General features: G+C 39.0%; 1 protein-coding gene across 16 annotated transcripts in view; it reads right to left on the reverse strand.

Annotated features, from left to right (window-relative positions):
- Nucleotides 1-3241: 3241 nt before the first annotated feature.
- The window catches only part of Eya1 (EYA transcriptional coactivator and phosphatase 1), a 310160-nt gene continuing 289357 nt past the window's right edge, over nucleotides 3242-24044 (reverse strand). For 9 of the 16 annotated variants that reach the window (XM_069990921.1, XM_069990918.1, XM_069990920.1 and 6 more), the window contains 6 exons: nucleotides 17433-17491; nucleotides 17151-17311; nucleotides 16147-16261; nucleotides 15921-16042; nucleotides 12160-12260; nucleotides 3242-4994 (listed from right to left, as the gene is read on the reverse strand). In XM_069990921.1, the coding sequence (XP_069847022.1) occupies nucleotides 4914-4994; nucleotides 12160-12260; nucleotides 15921-16042; nucleotides 16147-16261; nucleotides 17151-17311; nucleotides 17433-17491 (639 nt within the window). In that variant the 3' untranslated portion in view covers nucleotides 3242-4913. The remainder of the gene's footprint in view (nucleotides 4995-12159; nucleotides 12261-15920; nucleotides 16043-16146; nucleotides 16262-17150; nucleotides 17312-17432; nucleotides 17492-24044) is intronic. The other 7 variants (XM_069990912.1, XM_069990919.1, XM_069990911.1 and 4 more) reach the window with 1 other exon arrangement.

Consider the following 24044-nt stretch of genomic DNA (forward strand, 5'->3'; position numbering starts at 1 on the left):
AGAATGATGTAGGATTGAGATACTAGGACATTCAGAAATCATTGGGAAATGGTGCTGTGAAGGGGTTGATAGGTTTGGAAGGCTGAATGGGAGACACCTGAGCTCATGCTAACATTTAGTGATATTCTGCGTAGCAGAAATCAAATTTCACTACTCCTACCCCGCCTAATCGTACTGTGATTCTGCTGCAACCATCAGGGTGGGTTGAGGTCATGCCTTTGCATCATTTGGCTGTGACCCCTGGGGCAAAACATTTAACCCAAGCTTTGTAAACTGTGAAATAAAAATGGCTGAACTAGACAGTACTGAGAATATAACAATGGAAGCCTGAATTCTTCCTGTCTCCCACCCTTCCCCCCCCCCCCTCGAAGAGAGGCAGGCATGAAGATCACTGAGCCTGAGGATTTACCCTGGCCCCCTCTCCTGGCTACTCCTTCTCTGAGCTTCATTTCCAGAGTTAGGTCCCTCCCCTCTGCTTCCTCGGCTTGTTGAATCCTGTGTTCCCAATCCAGGCTGCTGTCAGTCTCTTCTCTGGTCCAGGCAGCATTTTCTGCCTGGCCATACCGGTCTCACCCCTAGCTACCCGCACTGGCTTGATGGGTGCTTGAGGCCATAATTTTTTTTTTAGACAGAACAATGCCATATATCTATATCTGTATCTATGTACTTTATTTATCTATCTATAGAGTCTGCTTCTATGAGATGCTATTTCTTCACATGGGTGGAAAAAATATGAGCAAAACATAGGCAGTGTCAAAATAGCTAACAATCTACCAGATTGTTTCCCAAACCTTCCATGCATTATTTTATTTGGCTTCACAATAATCCTTCGATGCAGCTAATTACTGATTGCCTTTTGGCTTGGCCTGTTATGATCTGAATTCACGTTGTGCCTATTTCCCCATCCAACCTATTAGCTAGTTTGCTCATTGGTATCTCTAAGAACAAACCCAGATTTCAATTACTAGTCTCCTAGCCCGTCTGTCCACTGCTTGCCTAGACTGTTCTCATGGCCTAATAACGTTTCCCCACTTCTTCTCTTGCTCCTCTCTAGCATATGCTCCACCATCAGCAGCTGGAGGGATTATGTCAAAGAGCAAGCTGGATCAGGTCCTGCCCCTGAATAAGCCCTGTAGTAACCTTTTCTTTCACCCAAAGTAACATCTGAACCCTTCAAAGTCTTCTTGATCTCTCAATTTTCTTAGACTTATCAACTCCTTTTCTCTTGGACCTCTGGGTATAGATTATATATTTGTTTATTTATATTTAAATAATATATGTATATATGTATGCAGAGGAGAGAGATTGAGTGTACACATAGAGTATATGTAGAGTATACATAGAGTATACACATATATATTATCAGCAGGGTCTTTGCCTACATGTTCTGCCTAATCTTTCTCACTGACTACTTCTTGGTAATCAAACCTGTCCAAGGCTTATGGTTATCAGTTGCATGTCCATTAAGCCATGTTACCTGTTTAATTTTCCATGAGGAACCTTTCTGATATGAATATATTTTCTTTGGTGGAGGAGAGAAAACTGGAAATTGAACTCAAGAGCCTCGTGCATACCAAACCAAGTGTTCTCCTATTTGAGCAACATCTTTGTGTCCTTTTGCTTCAAGTTTGTTTTTCAGAGACCTTTGCACTTTTGCCTCGGTTGGCTTCTGACCATGATCCTCCTCCTTTTACCTCAATAACTCAATATTATAGATGTGCCACAATATCCTGGGCTCTGACTGTATCTTAGTCATTTAGTAATTCACTAATTTTTATAACAGCAACAAAAATAACTTGCTTATTTGGCTTTACCAACTCCACTGTGAGCTCAGTACTGGAGTCACGGTCACCCTTCCCTTAACACCTAGGAGAATGTCAGATGATGGGGGCCCAGGAAGTCTATTGTGTGAAATATAAACTACCTATGAAGGCATAGGTGGGTGAGGAGAAAAATTGAAATAAGGACTTAGTGCTGAATAACATGATGGGAAAGGCTTTGTAGATACAGAGCTGGTCATAATTTGGGTGGATTGAAGCTGGATGAGGTCATTTCTGGCACTCAAAATGTTCTGAGCAAAGTTGAGGTACAGGTGCTTCAGGGCTCTTTGGTCAGTTGAAGAGCCTAATATGTTGTTCATTAAAGTAATGACAATGCTAAGAAGAAGGTACAGGCTTCATTTAAGGCTCCACAATGCCAAAAAGCATCTGAGGGCCATGTACATGCTCCAAGGGCCACCCTTTCAGTGCAGCATCCTGGAAGCTATGTTAAAAATATGCTCCAGAAAATTCACCCTCTGAATGTGTATCCTCCACTCAGCTTCTGGACTTTCTTCTGTTAAAACTTAATAATCCCATCACTCCTCACACGTTACAGATTTCACTCCAAATCTCTTCATTTTTAAGACTGACACCTCATCATTCAAACTGCTTAGCCTAGTGTGAGCCTGTGAAAAATATACATCATGGGGCTAATTAATGGGTCAGATGCTGCATGTCTGATACTCATGTTTTGGGTAAATGCTATATTTCTGAGATAAAATTCTCATGGGAAGGCCAGTTGTGCAGTTTTATAGCTTTCTGTTAGTGATTAATCTGGCAACTTGCAGAGATATGTGTTGTGAGCATTCTTTTTGTTGTTGTTGATTAAACAACTTTATATTGCTATCCCTTGGGTACCAAATGACTAAATCTATGCCGTATAATCTAAGATTCTGTTTCCCTTAGATAAATGTGACTGAGAGTCCAGTTTATATGCTTTGGGGGAAGTAAAGAGATTTTCCACTTAGCAGTTCTTCAGTGATCAAAGAAACAGCTGTTGCTTTCCAGTGTGTCCCCCTAAAGACTGCTTAACCCTCACTGAATTGCTCATGTGACTTCCTTTTGCTGGATTTTTGAGTGTCCTAATGCAAACAAGATCCTGCTACTTTGTGTAACCAAGGGGAAAGGATGGTTCTGATATTCAAGGAGTGTACAGTCCTTCACAAATCAATTTTATTAATTTAAACACAAAATTAATGGAGAAAACTTCTGTACACAATTGCAGACACAACACACTATTTTTTTCTTTTTTTCTTTTCTTTTCTTTTTTTTTTTTTTACAGTGAGGCCAAGATCAATTTTGTATTTTCAGTCTGCAGGATACAAAAAAAAAGTAAGATGAAAAGGGTAAAAAAATTCAACTTCAAGCAGAAAAGGAATCTTAATTCAATTCTTAAACAATTTGAAAAATTCACAAATGTTGAATTCTAGCAGCAACATGAAACTTGAGGGGAATAAAAAGATGGAGTCATTGTTTACTCTGAGTCAAAGCTGGTGACTCCTCCCTCCCCTCTCCTCAATATAATAATAAAGAAAATTTATCCAAAAAGTGATTTCATGGTAATGGAAAGTTTTAGATGAGATTTCTATTTCCATAGAAATCAGTCTCTTTTGGAGAAACTTTCCTGTGGTGTGACAAAAGTGACAATTCTTATTTCCTCAATTTATGCTTGTCATGTAATACATAAGGGAGGAGTATCGTTTTTATTTGGTAGTGATGACCAAAGCCATGTCCACTATTGGCAATTAATTTGTCTCTGGGTAGGGAGGAAAACAGAATATGTAAGGGAAATGCAAAAGTTTTGCTGATTTCCAGATAATGTCCTCCGTTATCTAAATAAACAAAATGCAGACACAATAATAATTCTGAGCACATGAAAACTCTGCTAGTCTCCAATTCATTTTATTAATAAAATATATCTATCATCTATATTCTTTCTGTGGGATGAAGCATTTGAATAATCATTTTCCAAGTAGTTACATATAATACATGAGTGTTAAAAAGAGAAAATGAGGTGGTAAGAGGACTTTAATTTGAGTTAAGAAACTGCTCTGTTATTTTATCAAGGTCCTCCTAACAGCATTAAAGATCTCAGATAGACGAACTGAGTGGGGAGGGAAAGATTTGGAAAACAAAATCCTTGACACTTGACATCCATGCTTTTTGGTCTTGACAACATCAAAAAAAGTCCATTATCTACATATTTATACCCAATACTTAGCTAAGGCACTTGCACACAAGTCTGTGCACATAGTGCCTCAAGGTTCACTATCAAGGCATTACTACCTCTCAATATCATTTCCCTAAATAATATGTAAAAGATCATCCATTATTACAAATTTACACCAAAAATTCTTTCTGTACATGATTGTCTCAGTGATGTACATATTATACGTTTAAATTAGACATACTTTACTTTGCAATGTGCTAAAATTCAAAGTACTTGCCATGTACTTGGGCAAAAGCCTTTAATCCTTTATTTCTTAACATTATGTCCCTTCGATCATTGTTGATGCCAAAAAGAAAATAGACTGTGTGGGAAACCTGTATGATAATGAGAATTATACCTCAGCAACTCTGTTTTGAAGACAAGTCTGTTCATAAATAAGTAGAGATGTACAGATTACCCGGGGAATGAGACACCAAAAAAAGTAAACGCAAAACCTCCTTTGTGAGAGAAATTCTTCCACTGGTATTCAGGAAACACAAGTCAGTCTTTGTTGTGCAATCAAGTCTGCTGTATTGGAGAAGCTGTTTCTGTCACATTGAAAATGCTAAAACTGAAGTGTCTGCAGGTCCTTTCTTCACAGGTTTGAACCAGGAGTTAGTGTGGCAAAGACACAGTACGCTGTGCTAGAACATTCTCATGGCTTATTTTCATTGGATTCACAGTACTCGAGTCAACAGCTGTTCTGAAGAAATAGACGTGTTCCTCCATTAACCAGGAGGGCAGAGGTCAAGACCAGCAGCAGCTGCACATCCATATGTTGAAATCACTAAGTTCTGGAGTCCAGCGCTGACACAAGACTCAGGCCTGTTGGATTTGTTCCTGGTCACGGGGCAGTTGTGCAGTTTCAAAGTGTCATGTGGCTGTTACAGGTACTCCAGTTCCAAGGCATGATGTAAGGCCATGAGATCCGAGTGACTGGAGACCCTCCAGAAGGGCATAGCATGCTGCATAGGGGCAGACACACAGTGAAGTCAGGGAGGTTGCTAATCACACACCCTTCTGGTTCCTCCTGGCATCCCTTTGTTTCACTACTGTGAAAACTGCCAGCTGTCATCACATTGACTTAAAACAAAAATCTGAACTCAGTCCTCCCCAAAGAATACTGGGCTGAGTTTTAAATGTAATCTAGAGTCTGCTTCTTTTAAGAAGGTGAGGAGTATTCTTAAGTCGGTCTATACTGTAACTTATATATGAATTACTAGCTGTGACTCTACTGAAAACAGCTGCTATTCAAATATATATACATATACATATATACACATGCATATATACACACATACATATATACATATTTTGAAGAACATGTGTATGAAAGTTAAACATGTATATGAAAGTTAGAAGAAGACATGTCTTCACCAGGTGCTGGTGGCTCACTCCTGTAATCCTAGCTACTCAGGAAGCTGAAATCTAAGGATCATGGTTCAAAGCCAGCCCAGGCAGGAAAGTCAGTGAGACTCTTATCCACAGTAAACCACTCAGTAAATCGGAAGTGGTGCTGTGGCTCAAGTGGTAGAGCACTAGCCTCAGCTGAAGAGCTGAGGGACAGCACCCAGACCCAGAATTCAAGCCCCATGACTGACCAAACCCCCCCCCCCATTTTCCTAAGTTGGTAGTACTTTACAAGTTTCCAAAGCCATTTTCCTTAGTTGGTAGTACTTTACAAGTTTCTAAATGTAATTTTTCTCAGATATGAATCAACTATTATTTCCCATAATTCAACCATGATTCTTTACATTGACTTTAAAATGACTTTTCCACACAGGAAAAATTCGAAATGGATAGCTAAAGTTGAATTTTGTGGTGGTTTAAACCATCAATCTAAAGATCAACTTATAAGGGAATGTTTGTAAAAAGTCTGAATAAACCAGAAATGAGAAAACCAGGTTACCTCAATCTGTAGAGGAGGAAATAAACTATAACTGCTCAAAAGGATCATGGTAAGCATTTATGCATCAACAAAAAGTTTTCTTCTGTGGGAAAGGTAACTATCACCTCTCAGAAGAAAATTAATAGATTTTTTTTGTACACATAAATGATGTAAAGGCCAAAGTAAAATTTGTAAGTATAATTTTGGGGACATTTTAGACTAAGGAAAGACTCTGACTTAGAGGTAAACAATAAAAATGAGGTTTTATTTTTTCTCATTTGTAGATAATGAACGCTACTATTCTGATATAGATCGCATAGCTGTTATATACTACATTCAAACTATTAAGTACATCTATTAACAAAATCATATACTGAATTCTAATATCAAATATAGATCTTTCTGGACTCAATACTACATAGTATTAATAAACTAAGTGGGTATCCTAAGATCTCTTTGGGGATATAAGGATACTTCCCCCCAGGCACCTTCAGATAATATTAATTCAGGAAATTACCTGAGTATGCAAGACCACGCCTAGGTATATAAGAGATACATATGGCTATGTGAATAAATAGTAGAAATGTACAACAGTCATGGAAATTCCTCGTGTCTTCTTAGAGGGCAGCGATTAACTCTGCCTAGGGAATTAGGAAAATGCCTGTAAAGAGGTGGTGATAGTTGAGCTGGGTATAAAAGGATGAGCATTCAGAAGATTACTCTGCTAACTGTGGGTCAGGGCACAGAAGATAAGAAGAAATTTATTGGTAGAACTCTGGCTAGGTAGGAATAATGATAGGAATAATGTTCTTGACAAGACTAGCTAAAAGAGCTTTGTAAGTCATATTAAAGATTTTATTGATGACAATGATAGTTGTGATGTATTAGATTTTGTATCCAGCTCTGCTAAGTCAGGGGAGATAAAGTGTTATTATTCTGATGAAGAAATGGAGATTTCAAGAGGAGAAGTTTTAAATAATACCTGGTTAAGATACCTACCAGATCTGGGCTGGATCTTCAGTGCCTGAATATTGTAATGCCTCCTATGTTGTAGTTTATTGATTCAGTTGGCACTCTGACACTTGAGCCATGCCTCTATCCCTTATATTTGATGGTTACTTTGGAGATGGAGTCTGAAGGACTTTTCAGATCCAGCTAGCTTTGAACAATGATCCTTTGGATCTCAGCTTCATGACTAACTAGGATTACAGATGTGAGCCACTGGTGCCCAGCATGACACATCATTGCAGCAACTATCTACAGGCAAAACCTTCCCTCCCTTTCTTATCCGATATTTTGCATTTATCTCTCTGGTCACATATAACATCCATCATTTAAAAAGCTGAGTACACAAATGCTTACAAGTAATTTAAAATTTGCCAAACTACCCCAAACACAATAATAAAAGGTTCCAAAATTTCAAAGTATATATTTTCTGATAGGAAGTATTGCTTTTGTAGGAATTTATTCCTCAGACATAATTGCATGTACACATAAGGACCATTCACTGCAGAATTGTTTGTTATAAATACTGGAACCCATCTAAATGTTTAGCCTGAGGGGTCTAGTTTAATAATAGTATATCCATATAATGAAACACTGATGCAGTCACTTAAAAGGATTAGCGATGCAGCACTCTATATTCTGATACAGGAAAGTGCCAGGATGGATTGCTAAGTGCAAAGAGCAGGTATGATGAGGGAAAAAGTATATAATTCCCATCTGTAGTTTTAAAAAGACCAATTCGTGCTTTACTTTCATATGAACATGTTATTTCTCAGCAGTTTGCATAGGGAGGTATAAATGTTTCTGATTGTAAATAAAGAGATTTCAAAAGGTATATTTTTCTAACAGCTCACTTTGAAAATTATTGCACTTCTACTTATGTCTCTTATTCTGCTCAAAAAAGAAGTGAATTTTTTCAGGAAGAAGATGAAATCCAATTTAAGACATGGCATTAAGAGTAAATCACTGAATGATTTTATAATGACACAATTCTCTGCAGTCCATGTTCTAAGTTCAGCTTCAGGCATCATCAGAATCTTCATTTTGTCTTGTATTTCAGCAAATGTTGGTGCACACATTTAAAATGAACATTTTTGATAAAGCCCTTGTTAATATGCAGAAAATGGATGCTTGTCATTTTTTTCAGTTATGCTTATTTAGTTTTAAATAAATTTCTGAAACAGAAGGTTATTCTAGAAATAATTTCTTTTATCAGACAGATGTCTAATTCTGTCACTCAAGCATACCATTTTAGGAGAACAGGATTATGTTTAAAAAGCATTTTAATGAGACAAATTATGGAATTAGATTAAATTACTTATGAAAGGCCTCAGACTATATTGGCAAAAAGACTCAGGATGACAGAACAGACTTCAAGTGCACTTTAATGACATAGCCAACTAGGGAATTGCTTACTGGGTTTTGTTTCTGACTTAAATAAAATGTACCACTCTTTAGCAAGCATTATTTAGGGAAATGAAAGACCTCTCTGAAGGGAAAAGAGCAGAGTGTTGGAGTACATTTTACAAGAACATAAGAAATCAAGAAGCAAGAGGTAAGTAGTTAAAACTGTTTGTGAAGTATGAAAAATAGGTTTATTTGTAAAACATTTTAGTGCACAAATGTATAGAACTTCATGTCTATCAATTTAGCAATTCAAATGAGAGGAAAGTAGAAAACTATATAGATATATTACTAACAAAGCACATGAATTATTTTTGTTTATCAATGAGTTTATGGTTTACTATAAAGAAAGTTGGTGATAAATGTCATGGCCAGAGGAACCCAGTTGGGTTCAAATCCTAGTGTGGCCACTTTCTAGCTATGTGATTTAGACCACCGAATACCTTAAAATAAAGACTGAAATGTTAAGGGTATTACAATTGGTGATAATTTTTGTTAGTTATCATTCAGATTATTAATCATTCGACAGCATAACTTGCTACCTTCATTTATTTCTTTATATATGGAGTTTCTTTATAAGGGATATTGTAGAATGGTAGAGATATTTTTCAAAAATTAAATTCTGTCCATATCTGATACTCATTGTCGATTGCCAATTATTATATACTTGTGTGTTAAATCTTATTATTTAAGTATTGATTAACTTCAAAAAGGCTAGACAGTAAGAAGACAGGCTGGGTGCCAGTGCCTGTAATCCTAGCTACTTAGGAGGCTGAGATCTGAGGATTGTAGTTCAAAACCAGCCTGGGCAGGAAAGCCCATGAGGCTCTTATCTCCCATTAACTTCCAAAAAAAGTCAGAAATGGAGCTATGGCTTAAGTGATAAAGTGCTAGTCTTGACCAAAAGCAGCTTAGGAACAGCATTCAAGCCCCAGAATTGACATAAAACAAATAACAAACAGGACGGTTCAACGAGTCACTCTGCAAGATAAGAGGAATCTGAATCTTCTGAAAAATCTAAATTTTACACACACAGAGGCAGGTTTCAAGGTGCAAAGAACTTGCTGACATCAAATGTTCATGTATGTTTACCACATCCAGTCATCCATGGAATCAAATTTGAAAGCTAGGAGGATTCATTCATAGTTTAAAAAAATTGAAAGAGTATGCTCTTTGTAAGTAGCTGCCTAATTTCTTTTTGGTATGCCCCATATTAAAAAAGAAAAAAGAATAGCATGTTCAAAGATAAATAGTGGTTGTACTTTTAACTTCTATTCAAAGAGCAAATATGCTATTCCTGCTACCTCTAATTCTAGTATCACACACACAAATCCTTTGTTTTCCATGATTTATGCAGTCCAGCAAAGTAACTTCTAAGACCACATTTCTTCATAAAGTTTAGGAAAGGATGGCACAGAAACCTTGATAGGCCTCACAAGCTCTCACCAGTGTTCCTTGCAGCTAAAGTGACTACCTTCATAGTCTTCCTCTACCTACCACAAACTACAAAGCCACAGTATGACAAGTTTCTCCTGAAATTAAACTTCTGGTGAACACCAGAGGAAGAAGACCAGCCTGGCAGGCAGATTCACACTCTGGCCCCAGTCCATACTAGCATGAAATATTACTCTTCAACTCCACATTGCTCAGAGGTGCAAATGTGTTCCAGGCCTCTTCTGGTCACCAGGAGGGCCTGACTAGACATGACTTGGGGATTCCAGTGACTTTCCCAGGAAGACAACTTGCATCTGGATTTCCATCAAATATTCTCTTTAAATCTCCAGGATTGAGTTTTGGGAATTTTTGCTCAGGCTGGGCTATCTTCATAAAAATCTTTCCCCAAGGGCTAACAGATGTAACCCAATGAAAGTCATGTTCACTAGTGAAGTGGGAAGGTCAGGACTAATACTTCCACAGAAGTGTGTCAAGCACTAGCAGACAAGAGGAATATTTTGGTGGGGGCAGGATCTAGTGGTGAAGGGGTTCCATGAATGCCAAACACACTCAGAAGGTTTGTGATCCTAGGCACACACTGTATCTAGGGCATCACTGAAATCATCAATCAGATCACCAACAAAATTAATATCACTGTCTCTGCTCCTCTGGAATCAGAGACTCTGAAGGTGAGTCAAGGTATCACCAGAGACTAAACAATCTGACTACATGCCATGCTTGATGCTCAGTGCTGCTTTTGGTGATCCTGAAATACTAGAAATCTGCCATTTCTAGTTAACATTGGAATACCCCAGAAGAACTTAATTGTATTCTTTGTGGAAACATACAAGGACTTCCATGAATGTGTGGGGCAAAGAGGAAGAGAAATTATGCTATTAGTTAATCTCATACTTATAGATCACTGAAGTAACAATTTAGAAAGTTGCATAAAAAATGAAGACAGTTTACAGACAACAAACTAAGCAATAAAAGTCTCTACCTCTGAAGCTTAGAATTAGCTGCTGGAACAGACATACAAATAATAATGAGTACCATTTGTTGCTGACTTACATATATTAGGCTGTTTTATGAGGGCTACATACCCTAAATGAATCTAAAACTTGACTTAGGCCAGAGAGTTAGGCACTATTACTATTGCCATTTATGGACAAGAAAAACAGATAGGCAGTAAAGCCATAAATTGAACCTCGGCAGGATGAAGAATCCAAGTTATTTGCCATTAGAGCTTCTCCAGTTAAACTACCAGTGAGCCTTACTGAGCTGAAAAAGCAGAGAACATGTACAAGGTTGTAGGGTTATGTCCTGTGTGAACTGGGTTTTAGCAAATGAGGACAGAGAGAAAGGCAGTAGGGAAAAGGTTATCCCAGGGAAAGTAAACAGCAGGGAGAAAAATGCTGGACAAAGGAAAATGAAGATTTAGGTACATCTCCTAAAGGTCGTGAGTGGGAAACTGAATTGCCTGCTGAAGTCCAGAGGGCAAGGTTCTTACCAGGGCATAAGTGGCTTTTAGGGAGAGGAAGGCCTGAGGCAACATACCTTCTCTCTCTGGACAAGTTATGCCTTCCACTATGATATGATGTAAAACATCAGCCTTTCATCAGATGCTGATACTGTGCTCTTGGCTTTCCGGAACTATGAGCCAAATAAATGTGTATTCTTTATGAATTACCTTGTCTCAAGTATTTTGTTACAGTAATGGTACATGGACTAAAAGAGAAGTCAGCATATGAATTGCACTGCAGGGTTTGGTGGAGAGGTAGAAAGATCAGACCTGTAGGTTGTAACCAGACTGTGAAGACCCTGAGTGTGAAGCTAAAGACTGGGATGAGATGGCTCTGCTAAGGAAAATGATGGAATTACACGTACAGAGATTCAAAGGAATGCAATGAAATGTAATGAACAAACGGCGAGTTAGGCCCACTCCCTTCCAAAAACCCTGAGTGACCGAGGCAGGGAGGCGCTGACTTTATGATAGAACGAAAGCATCAAGACCTCCAGGGCAGGAAGCCATTTTCATCTTGCAAGGCAGCTCAGACCACCTATCCAGAGGCTTTCTGAAGTGATACTTCAAAGCCTCCTGGCAGTGTCTGACCTGGGTAAGAAGAGGTACGCTGGCCTGAGGACAGCATGTACGTCATCTCTATTCTGGATGATGACTACGCCACTAAGCTTTCCCTTCTGTCCTCAAAGTCTACCTTTTATGAAGACCTTTAAGCTTGTGTAAAACACTTCAGTAGGCTCCTTCATTCTGCCCTTCTATCATACTTGCGGTTCTGTAGACACTGCCATTTTGCCAAGAAGTGAACCTTGTGAGATGACTCAGTCAGGAGAAGGGTGAGGACGAGGAATAGAACAAGATGCACCAGCTAGGGACTCACCTTTTTTGCTCCTTGTTCTTCTTCTACACCATCTCCTATCACAACATATACCACTTTTCTTCCAAATCTTTGAATTATCCTCTCAAAACAGCTTTCCTTTCCTAATGAACAAAAATAAATTGTAGGAAACGTTAAGTTTAACTCAGTGAGACAGAACTGGGCCTTCTTATACTCAGTGCTTTGTTCATGCTTCCGATTTAACTCTGTTCATCTAAAACAACTAGGAGTGCTCTGTCACTCAATTAAATGAAAAACGGTACCATACACTAAAAAACTGTGAATTAATTAGCAATATTTCATCTATCTCTTCATAGTTTAAAAACCACAATTTGCAGTAAAACTTTTATTATTATTCTACAAGTTGAGACTAAAAGGCATGTAATTCTGGAAACTTTCCACATGATTTACAAACAAACAGTTTCATAATATATCAAACTCTGAAAATAATAACTGATCCAAAAACTACTGAGAAGGATAAAAAACAACATAGCTGGGCTTGATTTTTGATATAGCAAGGTAAAACATTGGAACTAGTATATCCCTTTATTTATAGCTTGAAAGATCTGCAAAGCCTAAAATGTTTACTTTGCAATATTCTCATAAAACTCCTGAAATGAATGTCAGGTAATTTGGGGTATTACAGGAAGACCTCATGTCTGCATCTCAGGTTAAATAAAGGCTTTTCTAGAGGAGAACTGGGATAAAGGTAATACAACACCTTTATCTGTCTATTATCTTTCCCATGGAGGGACTTATTTGGACTCCTGCAGCAGCTCAGCTAGGCTAGGGCTGTCAGCACAACCCTGCAGCAAATGCATGCTTTGTTTCCTCTGATGGACAAACTGGTGTTCCAAGTCTGGGCTGCCAATAAGGTCATTTTACTGGACAATGGGACAGTTTCTACTTTTCAAATGTGAATGGCTGAGCAAGGGCCTGCACCTCTTTCAAATAAGGATCAGATATACACATGAACAAATTGCTTGTTTGCTTAAACAAATGTCTGCTTTATATTTGTGTTTTGCACTAAAATCTCTCATTTGCATCTGACAGAGATGAAATAGAGCCGGCCTTATTCAAAGGATGCAATTTCAATGCTGCTGTAGTTGCCCACTAAATTGTGAAATATTGAATCACTTTAAGAGACACCAGTGCAGTGGAATATAAAAGTATAAAATATAAAGTGCAGTGAAAACTCCAGATATGCCTGAAACTTTCCCCTCTTTCTTGTGGAGAAATAGAATTTAAACTGGTGGTTAAACGTGAAGTCTGTTAGGTGGACAAACAAAATCCTAAATATGCTTTCCTATGTACTGTCTACAGGCTTCATTGTGAATCTCTGGTCATGTGGAGATTTTTCACAGTAAATATAGCTGGCTTTTAGAAGTTAGTTAGAAGTTTTTATACAAAGTATTCCCTTTGATGAATCCAGTTTGACTGAAAGAGCAACACAGCTGTGCAAAATGAGGTAGTAGTGGGCCCCTCTATGACACTAGCATTTTGCCTACAGTGAAAATTCCTGGAGTTTTAACTGTCTCCACATATATTTCATTAGATGGCACATTGGCAATAGCCACAGGAGCTTTGAGCTCTTCTTTTCTTATTAAAAATGTAGAAGAATGAAATGGCTTTTATGCAATTTTTTTTGCCACCACATATTTTCTCATTCTAAGTTTTATTTTATATTCAAAGAAATGAAAGCCTCATATTTCAAACAAAATACTCATTTAAAAATATGCAGTGCTCAGCGTCTTTACAATAAAATAAATTAAAAAACTATTCAGTGTTTACTGGATTGCAATTACAACTTTTTATTATGATACAATTTAAGATTAAACTTCAATGCATAAGCTACTAATACATGATTTGTACTTTATTCCCAGGAGACAAAGGGCTCCAGTTCTGTAACATACCCTTCTCTGGAACTTTCTTGTGCTGATACCTCTTTTAGTAATATAGATGAAAATAGGATTAACACTTGACTTAATGTAAACTGGCTGCTAGACTATGAAACAGGAGAGCATATCACATTTCTGATTATAATGGGCAACTTTTTCTACTTGGTATATTACTCTCTTTGTATATTTCAGCATTCTGCCTTGGCTTTTCTTAGGAAGCTAAGAGTCATCTGACAATACCAGGAAGAGGTATTTTTAGTGTGAGAGGGTCCCTGTATACCAATGGGCTCTTCAAACAGTAGCACCATATGATCAAACCTCACTTTTCCCTCAGTTGATCACACCACTACTAACCCAGGTGCCTAAAAGAAACTCCTGTGTGAGACTTTTTAAATACCACTGTTTCTTTGCATCTATATCTATTTTATTCCAAACCAGGGTTTAATGAGGTAAAAAGTGCTGGTGTTATTGTCATTGTGATGAGTAAATGAGACACACCCAGTCCTCAAGAATATTAAAGTCTGGTGGTAAAGTCATACATACATAAGTGCATGCACAATTGTTTGTTCATTTAGTAAATACTCAAGGAGAAGTATAGCAATATAGACAATAGAACTATAAGAATTCCATTTTTGGATGGGAAGGGGAAACAAAGGAGGAGGCTACAATGCTTGATAAGAAATGTACTCATTATCTTGCCCATGTAATTGTAACCCCTCTGTACAGTATTTTCACAATAAAAAAAAAAGAATTCCATTTTTGCCTCTTTTTCTTTTGAGAAAGAAAAACCAGTTGTGTCCCATCTTCTAGGGTTCCTTCTCCTTCCCTGGACTTATGAATATCCCATTCATTTTTTGTAGGTGAGTAGATGACAACACCCAAATCTACCTTTCCAACTTTGGCTTTTCATGAGTATTGCACACCAATGGCTTAGGATCACATGCAAGTTCCTTAGCAGGGAAGTTCTTTTTATTTTTCTGTCCATTAATCCCATTAGCACATCTGCCTGGTAAATTCTTATTTAGCCTTCTACATATGCAGTTCAAATGTCATTTCGTCTCCTTGCTTTCACATTCACTCATGCCTGCCTCCCAATGCCTGTGAGCCAATGATTTCTTGGCTGTTGCACGTAGCTTTTACTTTTACTATTTCCCCCCAGTGGTACTGCAGCTTGAACTCAGGTCTTCATGCACTTGAGCCATGCCTCCTGTCCCCCAGATTAGGGTTTCTTGATAATTTTGCCCACACTGGCCTGGAACCACAATCTTCTTACCTCTGCATCCCACATGGTTGGAATGGCAGGTGTGTGCCACCATTCCATTCTTTATTCTTTATTAACTTAAACTCTATGTAAAATTCATATTAGGCTTTCCCCCTTAACTGTGTTTCTTCTTGCAAGAAGTTTAACTTTTGTTTTTATCACGAGAATTTAGTTATTTGTACATATGGATTAAAACAACAAAAACCCATTTTTAGTAATAACAGAAGAAATAGTTTGTTTTCTCTTTCCTACTTTGCATAGTTTTAATATTAATATTACTAGCTAATATTGCTATTTGTTTTACTTACAAAATATTTTGACTGATAGTCGAAAAAAAGAATAAAAGATAGTCCGAATTGATGTTAAATTACAGCTAAAGTTCACAGATCTTAAGGTTAGCCAGAAAAGTAAAAGTTCATAACGTTAACAACATGAATGATGCTTTTTCTTTCCCTTGTTGTCTAAAGCCAATTTTGAAAATAAAATCGCTATTCCATTTTTGACCTCTTGAATTTCTGAAAGAAAAAAACGTGCTTTGACTACCTTTCATTGTTACTAACCTGAAGGACATAAATTTAGTGATTAAAAAAATCAGCACAGCTCACCTATTTTCGTTGCACTGTAAATATTTTCTATTGGAAATACAACTCCTAATCCATATAACAGGACTTTCGCCAAGGCTGGGATAAGCTGAGTAGTAGTTACTAAAATATTCACACAGTTCGTCCTGTGAGAACAGAAAGAAGCAGCAAAGACTGTTGAAAAATAAATCTCCAAAACAAACACAGACAAGCAACACCTCTGTCCTAGCAAAGGCCGCAAGCGCCTCACCGGGAGTGAATGAGGGAGAGGGCTTTCAGGGCCAGGGTCAGCCAGGAGTCGGTCAGCGCTTCAATCTCAGCTCTCAGCTGAAGCCAGGCTTCCCTCTTAGCTGGGCCCAGCAGACCTGAGGATTGAAAGCACAGATGAACCACTTCCTTACTGAACTCTATTAAGGAGAAAGGTTTAGGAAAACTCCCACGGCACCCTTGACTACGCAGTACACACAGTCAGTGTTCGCCTAGACCAATCGGTTGCATATGTGTGTGCCATTGAGAACATGTGACCTGACATACCTAACATCCCTTCTGGTGACAGGAGGCATCTCTTTTTGGGGGTGACCCTGCTCTCTCCCCTGCTTCTAGCTCTGGCTACAGGGTGGGAGGCTGACTTTGGCCTGGCAGGGACAGCAAGTCTTGGAACTTTTGCTAATTTTACAGGAAGCTATTGCCCCTCCCCTGTGGAAGTTCTAAACTGGATGGATACAAACCTAGATCTACTGGTATCTACTGGTGGCCACTCTGCCCCCTCCTAGTGACCTAATAAAAGTCCTGCCCAGAGGAAAGCACAGATCTCCACCATAGCATTATTTGGGCATCTGGCTCCAGTCAGGCCAGAGGCTCATCTCCTCCCTACACTTGTCATCACTAATTCAAACACATTCCTATTTCTGCTAAAGCCCTTCTGACCACTATGAACCACAATGGAAAGCCCAACATTTACTCAGCAGAAGGAATATACTGGCTTAACTTGTGATTTGGGCAGTGGTTGGCCAGCTCATTTTGTTGGATGGAATGAATGTCAGAGAGGTCAAGGAACTTGCCCCAGGTCACACCACTAAGTAACCAGACAAAGCAGCTGACTCTAGTCGACTATTCCTGTCACTAAATCACAGCAAAACAACTACTAGTTAGATGAAACTGGACTCAAAAAGCTCTTCAAGCCAAACCGGAGTAACCCCAAAGAGAGTGGACTATCTTCACAATGCCACTAGGGTGTCAGGTGCAGTCACTTGCCTCCCACATTGTTCTTGTAGTTGTTGTAGATCTCTTTTACTCGTCTATAGCGGAAAGCCAGCTTTCTCATCCAGTCCACGCCACCCCGGACCCCAGTTGCCAGACATAAATTAGCACTGGTGGCTGCAGCAGGAAAGCCGTCGGTTCCAAAGTTATATGTGCTATTTAGATGCAAGAAAAGCCCACAGTTAACGGAACAGAAAACTCATCTGGATCAGTCAAGCAATTCAACTGAGTCTGGGGAGAGCATCCGTTGGTCAGCTAAGGGCTAAGGGTACCCACCTTAGATCTTGTCCATTGTCATCTGAAGAAACATCATCTATATGAACTTGGTCACATTCCTAAAAGAAATTAAAATGATAAATGTTAATTCTGAAGAAACACCTATGTTTTATTATTTTAAAAAACAAGGTATTTTTAAAGCACCTTAATTGTAGTGTTTTTCAATAATGTCAATCAGTAGGTGGCAGTCTTGTGAAATTGACATTTTTACCTACTTAGGGTCTTCTCAAGGAAACAAAGCAATGTCATCAAGGACTACCGTTATTCAACTTCAGAAAACACATTTTTGTGTTTAGAAAGGAAAGTGGTTGAAAACAATTAGCATATGTGTTCCATAAACCTCAGGTACCCTAAGACATCATGCTGCTCTGAGCTGATTCAGTGAGTGGCTAAGCATAACTGGAACCAGACATCTTGGTAAATGTAACATGCTAGAAAAATTAAACCTGATGCTAACTGCCAATGAAATTATGACCTCTGATTGCTGCTGAGCCACACACCAACACAGCCCCAGGCCAGTGTGCTGAGGAGCCCAGACAGAAAATCTGTTACTGGTTTGCCATTTATTTGAGAGATGAGAGTTTTATTCTTTGTGCGTGTGCGTGTGCATGTGTGTGTATGTGTGTGTGTGTGACAGTGAGAGAGAGAGAGAGAAAGAGAGAGAGAGAAGCAGGAGACTTCAAACTCTAAACAAAAATAAGTAACCATATGCGTAGTATTTTTTACTTTTAAAAAAAAATGGTTAAATTTAACGTGTTGTTACCTATTCATTCCAAGTGTTAGATTTATTAGTTTATTGTAGCATAATGTTATTTTGACCCAACTTGAGTTTTAAATCCTAAACAGCTCACGAAATGTTTAGAACAGCTGGTTGTCACAGGGGCATGAGGGTGAGGGGGCTTAGCGCTCTCCTGGGCTGAGGGAATGTTTGCGCACCTGCCTGCATAGGAGCAGGGCACATGTTACTGCTTCTACCTCCACTCCTGGTAAGCTTCCAGAAAGAGAATGTGCTCAATAAACTTTGGCCAGATAAATGAAGACATGCTAGTTTGGAACCAGCTAAGGTGTCTAGTCCAGAAACGAGGAACCCATACCCTTCTGATGCTTTCATATTTGTCATGTCCCTTCCTTTATATTTATCTTATACTTATTCTCATTAAAGTTTTAGTTAAAAATATTCATGAAAGAAATTTCCAGGCACATATCCTGTCTTTCAAAAAGTTCATCTTGACTAAGGCTCTGGTCATGCTTCAGATCAAGTTAATTTTGTTAACTCTAGCCTCTCTCTCTAGTGCTTGATGTTCAGATTGCTAACAAAGATCATATATGTAAAAGACCACAGTAACAGGAGGTGTGTTTCTATGTTGCTGACTCCTTCTCAACAAATTCTTCTCTCTCCATGGATTTGTGAGGAAGGGAGCAGGAGATAGAAGTAGAAGAAACTCAAACCAGCTGTTCCTTAACAGAATTAAAATTGTGACCCCCCAACCTCTTCTCCAAAGCATCTATTTTCCAGGCAGCCCTCTCCCAGCAAGCAGCAAGTTCCAGGGAGGAAAAGACTTTGACCTTGTAACCCTCCCAGGCTCTCTAGAGGTCTATAACCCCAGATAAGAAAAAAGAAAAAGCCTGGCTAGCAGCCCTCACATGCTGACTGTGAATTTAACATTTGTAAAACAGGTCATTCTTGGAAAACACAGTGGGGAACTTCACAGAGTTAACAATTTAATCTTATTTTAGGAGAGGTATGGTAGTTGCATTTTCAACAACCTACTTACTCCAGGGTTTAGAGAGTTACTAAATCAGGAGACAAAACTTCTGATCTTTACCCAGAAGAGTAATTGTTATGCTGTTGGTAACCTTTCCTCCCCTCCCCCCACCAAGCAATGTGGGTTCTGGAAAAAATAAAAATAAAGAAAGGGAGAAAGAAAAGTAAGAAAGAGGAAGGAAGGAAGGAAGGAAGGAAGGAAGGAAGGAAGGAAAGAAGGAAGGAAGGAGAAATTTTCTCTTGAGAAAGAACAGAAGGAAGGAGGAAGTCAGGGAACAGAAAAAAAAGAAAGAATTTAATTCAAGAACTCAAAACTGACCTAGAATTCCTGGTTGACATCAAGGGTGGGAAGAATTGTTTGGAAAAAGAAGTAGGACTCTTTTCTTAAACTAGTTCAGTTGTAAATCTTCACTAACAGAAGTCCCTATCTTGAGGAACAGTTAGGTTAAAGATTTCATAGTTGCTCTTCTTCTCCACACATTTTCTTCTGCTAGCTTTATTTAAAACTTACTGTTCCCAGACCTCATTAGAAAAACTGGTCAATATTTGGGTTAGTTATAATTGTCAACAGCTTCAAAGTGTTACTTGCAAAGAGTAAATTCAGTCCACCATGATTTGATTAAAGCAGAGTTTGTTGTAAAGGCCACAAAGAAATCCTCATTCTTTATCATGAGAATTCATTACAGAATGAATTTCATGAAGGATGATTCAAAAGTCAAGAACACTCTTGAAAAGGCCTAATTAGCACCTTTAAGCATGAAAAATGACTATGTCAATATGCTGTTGGAATGTTGCTCACTGTATTTAATGAACAGCAGAAAAATGTACTACTGTACTAACTTCAAATCTACAGAACACATGCTTTAATTCTTTCTGGGAGCCTCAACTAATAGCGTAAGTGCTTAAGCTTTTTAAGTTTCCTCAATAATTTATGGAGAAACTGTAGTATCATTCTCTTGATTACCTACAAAAATTTAATAATCATAATATTCAATGTACATATATGAGAATGGAGCTAGGAAACTTGAGGGTATGGGTGGTGTTGGGAGAGATGGGGGAGAATAATGGAAGGAATGACACTGATCAAGATGCCTTGTGCTCACAAACTGGTGTGCTGAATTGCAACACCTTTGTATAACTACTTAAAGATAATTTAATAATACTTAATCCCTAGGGCTAGAAGGTATCTTTTCTCATCATGAGGAAATCTTGGGTTTGATCCTCGTGCATGCACATACAAATAATATTAATTAATAATTTCCCCAACGATGGCAAGTATTAGAACATTGTACTATTTCACAGTGGAGCCACAGATATTAACTTGTCCTAGGTTTGTGTACTCTCAAATTAGAAATATTGCCCTTATTCAGCTATCCTGGAACTCAGAGCCCTCCAGGATGGTGAACTTTTCTCCTTTGGCTTTTTAGAAATCATCTAGCTTTTTGTTTGTCTTCTCTTAAGCTTAATTTTAGGTTTTCATTTTTGCCATCTATACTTGGTCATTTTTAGTCTCTAAATTTACTGTAAACTCACACAATTAGACAATGGAGGGAGAACAGGGCTGCACTTAGAGTTCTTGGTTTTAAACAGAAAGGGATCTTGAAGCCAGCAACAGAATGTGAACACACTGGAAGATTCTACAGATGCAAAAGACAAACACCATGTTGTTTTTGAGGTGTCAAACTATTCTTCTAAAAAAAAATCCCTAGTTACATGCTTACAACACATAGAGCAAAACAGAATTCCATGGGAAAATATGTTCTTATTCCAAAACCAGATTGAAAGTGCTGAAAGAGCACTTTTGAAATTAAGTTTCCAAAAGTATGCTATGGGGCTTTAAGGAGTTGAAATAATTCGCAAATCCAAGTCTTGGGACAGTGTTTACATTTCTAGGGCCTTTGCCAAGCCAGCATGCTTTACATATTAATCTGCATCACAGGGTGTTGGGGTGCCCAAAGGACATCTACTCTGGGTGTCTGGCCTGAGATCTCCTTGGGGGCAAAGGTAGGGACTGGTAGGGTTCCGGATGGGAGCTTTGATCAGCATGTTAGCTTAAAATGGAAAATTCTTCAAGGTCTCCAGTCTTTAAAGGGGAAAAAAACATCAAGTATCAGTGACCACAGGAGGAAAACATCACAAGGTCTCTGTGAGAAAATACGACTATTATTTAAACTTTACTCACAGGTGTCCTCAGGCCGACAGGCTGAACATTCAGATGGGAACTTCTCACAAGAAACCTAAAAGTATTCCTCACAAGAAAGCTAAGTACTCAAACCTCCAAAGGCCAATGTTCTCACCCTAGAGATAGCCCTGCTTTCCATCTATGGAAAGTATATTTGTTAACAGGAACCACAATTGTTTTCCAGAAAGCACTGACTGTTTCCTTGAACTCACAATTAACTAAAGGCATGAGAATAGCCTGGCACCTCTGCCTCCATTTTATATTTGCCTTTGCTCTAAGTCATTCTTCCTAAAAATCACTTTGTAATCCCCTCAGGTCCCAGGAAAGACAAGACTGATTGATAGCATCTTTATGACCAGGGATGGGGACTACCCCTAAGAAATAACAGCCTGGGAGGGCAGATCCTCACCAAAGAGAACAATTACCTACAACTGCCAGGCTTTCCCTTGGAGCAGGGAGAATCATCTCATGGGAACAAGATTGCTTCTCTCAAGTGCTGACAGAACAACAACTTCTTCAGGACTTGGAGAATCAGAACTGAAATAATGAGCAGAGCAGGCCACTGTGACTCTTTATGTATATCTTTGTCACTGGGCCCTATTTCTCCTTAAATTTAAACCTAACATTCAAATATGTTTCCCAAAGATGGCCGAAGGTGAACTGCAGAGACTTCTTTCAGTAGCCTTGCTCGAGCTAGATTCTAAACCTCCTTTCTCTGCCCATTGCCATGGTTCTTTATTTGGCACATAAAAAAATGTAAGTGGCCAGACTGACACATGGAACTCCTAGACTCCAGGTTCTGACAAGGTCACAATAGCATTTTCTCTAATGTTGGTCGTGACCAAAGAAAGGACTTCCTGGCAGTTTGTAGCTTGGAGGACCGCAGCTCTGTAACAAGTCTCCCTTGCCTACTTCTTCTGTGCCTAGGGTTTGTGAAAGTGTCCCCCCGCCATTCCCCAAATGGAGCATGGATGCGTGGCCTCCATCCTCCAGTGCAAACCCCAACCCATCCTGTCATCACTCTGAAGAGATTGGCACTTCAGAGAGACTTCATCGTGAAGAACTGCCACTGTGGTCACCAGGTCTTGGCCACGATGGAGGTGCAGAGAGAGTGTGATTGGAGGTGATGAGAGCATGGCTTTTGGAAAGTCACAGTGAGCCAGTGCATCCTAAGTGGGAGGTTTGAAGCTGAACAGTCTAGATGAGGTCTCAGACATGGCAGGCAGAGGGGACTGAGGGCCGATGACCACCCTCTGAGGTGTGGCGTTGGGCCCACCAATACTACCCTGCAACCCTGTGCTCTAACATGACAGGCTGCTGCCATCATCTTTCAGACAAATACCACAAAGCAAACGGCCAGTGTTTACCTTTGCCTAGCTTTCCTTTCTATGCCATGGCCTGTGTGTTCCAGAGAAAAACAAAGAAAATAAGCAAGTTTCAGTTCCTACTGGCCTTCAGCTCAGAGACACTGAAGCACTCACAGGGCCGGATTATAAACGGCTCCCATGGCTGGCTAGGGAGCACTGCCAACATACGAGGCAGCCCAATACAGCCCGGGTGCAGTGGTGGGCAGGGAGCCACGAGGAGTAAGATCTCATGGCAACTGCACATTCGCTTTTATGACTCTGGCTGTACTGTTTTTCTGCCTTTTTGGTCCCTTCTGTCATTTTTCTTGGCATCAGAACTCAAACTGACCTTTTTCTGATCCATCATCATCTCTGGCCTTCTAGGGGTGGGCCACAGACTTTTGTTCCTTTGGATCAAGCCCCAGGAACAACTCAGATTTTGTACAGGGGCTCATATGCAAAATATTAAGTTATGGCAGAATTTTTCTGCAAATATTTATTCTGCTTTGATACTGTAGTGCTTGTACTTTTCCCCCAAGCCTTTCACTTGTACCATAATTATGTAAAAATACACCATATGATTCAAGCTAGTTGAGGAAAATTAATAAAAAGAATTAAGACAGTTACAATGGGTCTTATTATCTGTGCCAAGTAGAGTGACGAAGCTGCCAGCCATTGCAACTTTTTCCCTCTGAACATGAACCTAGACACACAAATGTGGAGAAAACTTGAAGCCTCTGGATAAACAGAGACTCTGTGAAGCTTTTGAGACAGTTTGCATGGTATGAAAAGGAACAATCTGAAAAAGTTACAAATTTGTCTTTGGACAAGTTAAGTTACCAATCCCAATTCTGCGGATCCAGGCTGTATCTGCCCAGGTTCCAAATCTACCATGAGAAAACTAACACCAAACTGTCAACTAATCATTTCAATCCTTCCCTTTACAAAGGAATAAGGAAAGAAAGAAGAGAGTCACTAGGGAGAGTAATTTCATTGTGTCCTGACTTCCCCAGGCCTGTGGGATCTGCTAGAGTTGGTCAAGACAAGGGGGAAATTATTCTTAGTTTCTTTGTCCTTTTTTATCTGTTATTAGGCAATTACATCCATGGTTCTACCTACCTATTTTTAAAATTGTTATTGTTATTATAAAAGTGAGGGGTACAGAGGGGTTCCAGTTATGTAAGTCAGGTAAAGAGTACTTTTGGGGGACAATGTCACCCTCTAACTCCCTACTGAGTAATGTAGACCTGCTTGAGACCTCTAGCTTTTACAGCTTGCTAAGGATTCCTCACATTTCTAAACATGAACCTGAAAATCCA

The sequence above is a fragment of the Dipodomys merriami genome, unplaced genomic scaffold (assembly GCF_024711535.1).
Source record: "Dipodomys merriami isolate MVZ:Mamm:240054 unplaced genomic scaffold, mDipMer1.0.p SCAF_4, whole genome shotgun sequence".
NCBI lineage: Eukaryota > Metazoa > Chordata > Mammalia > Rodentia > Heteromyidae > Dipodomys > Dipodomys merriami.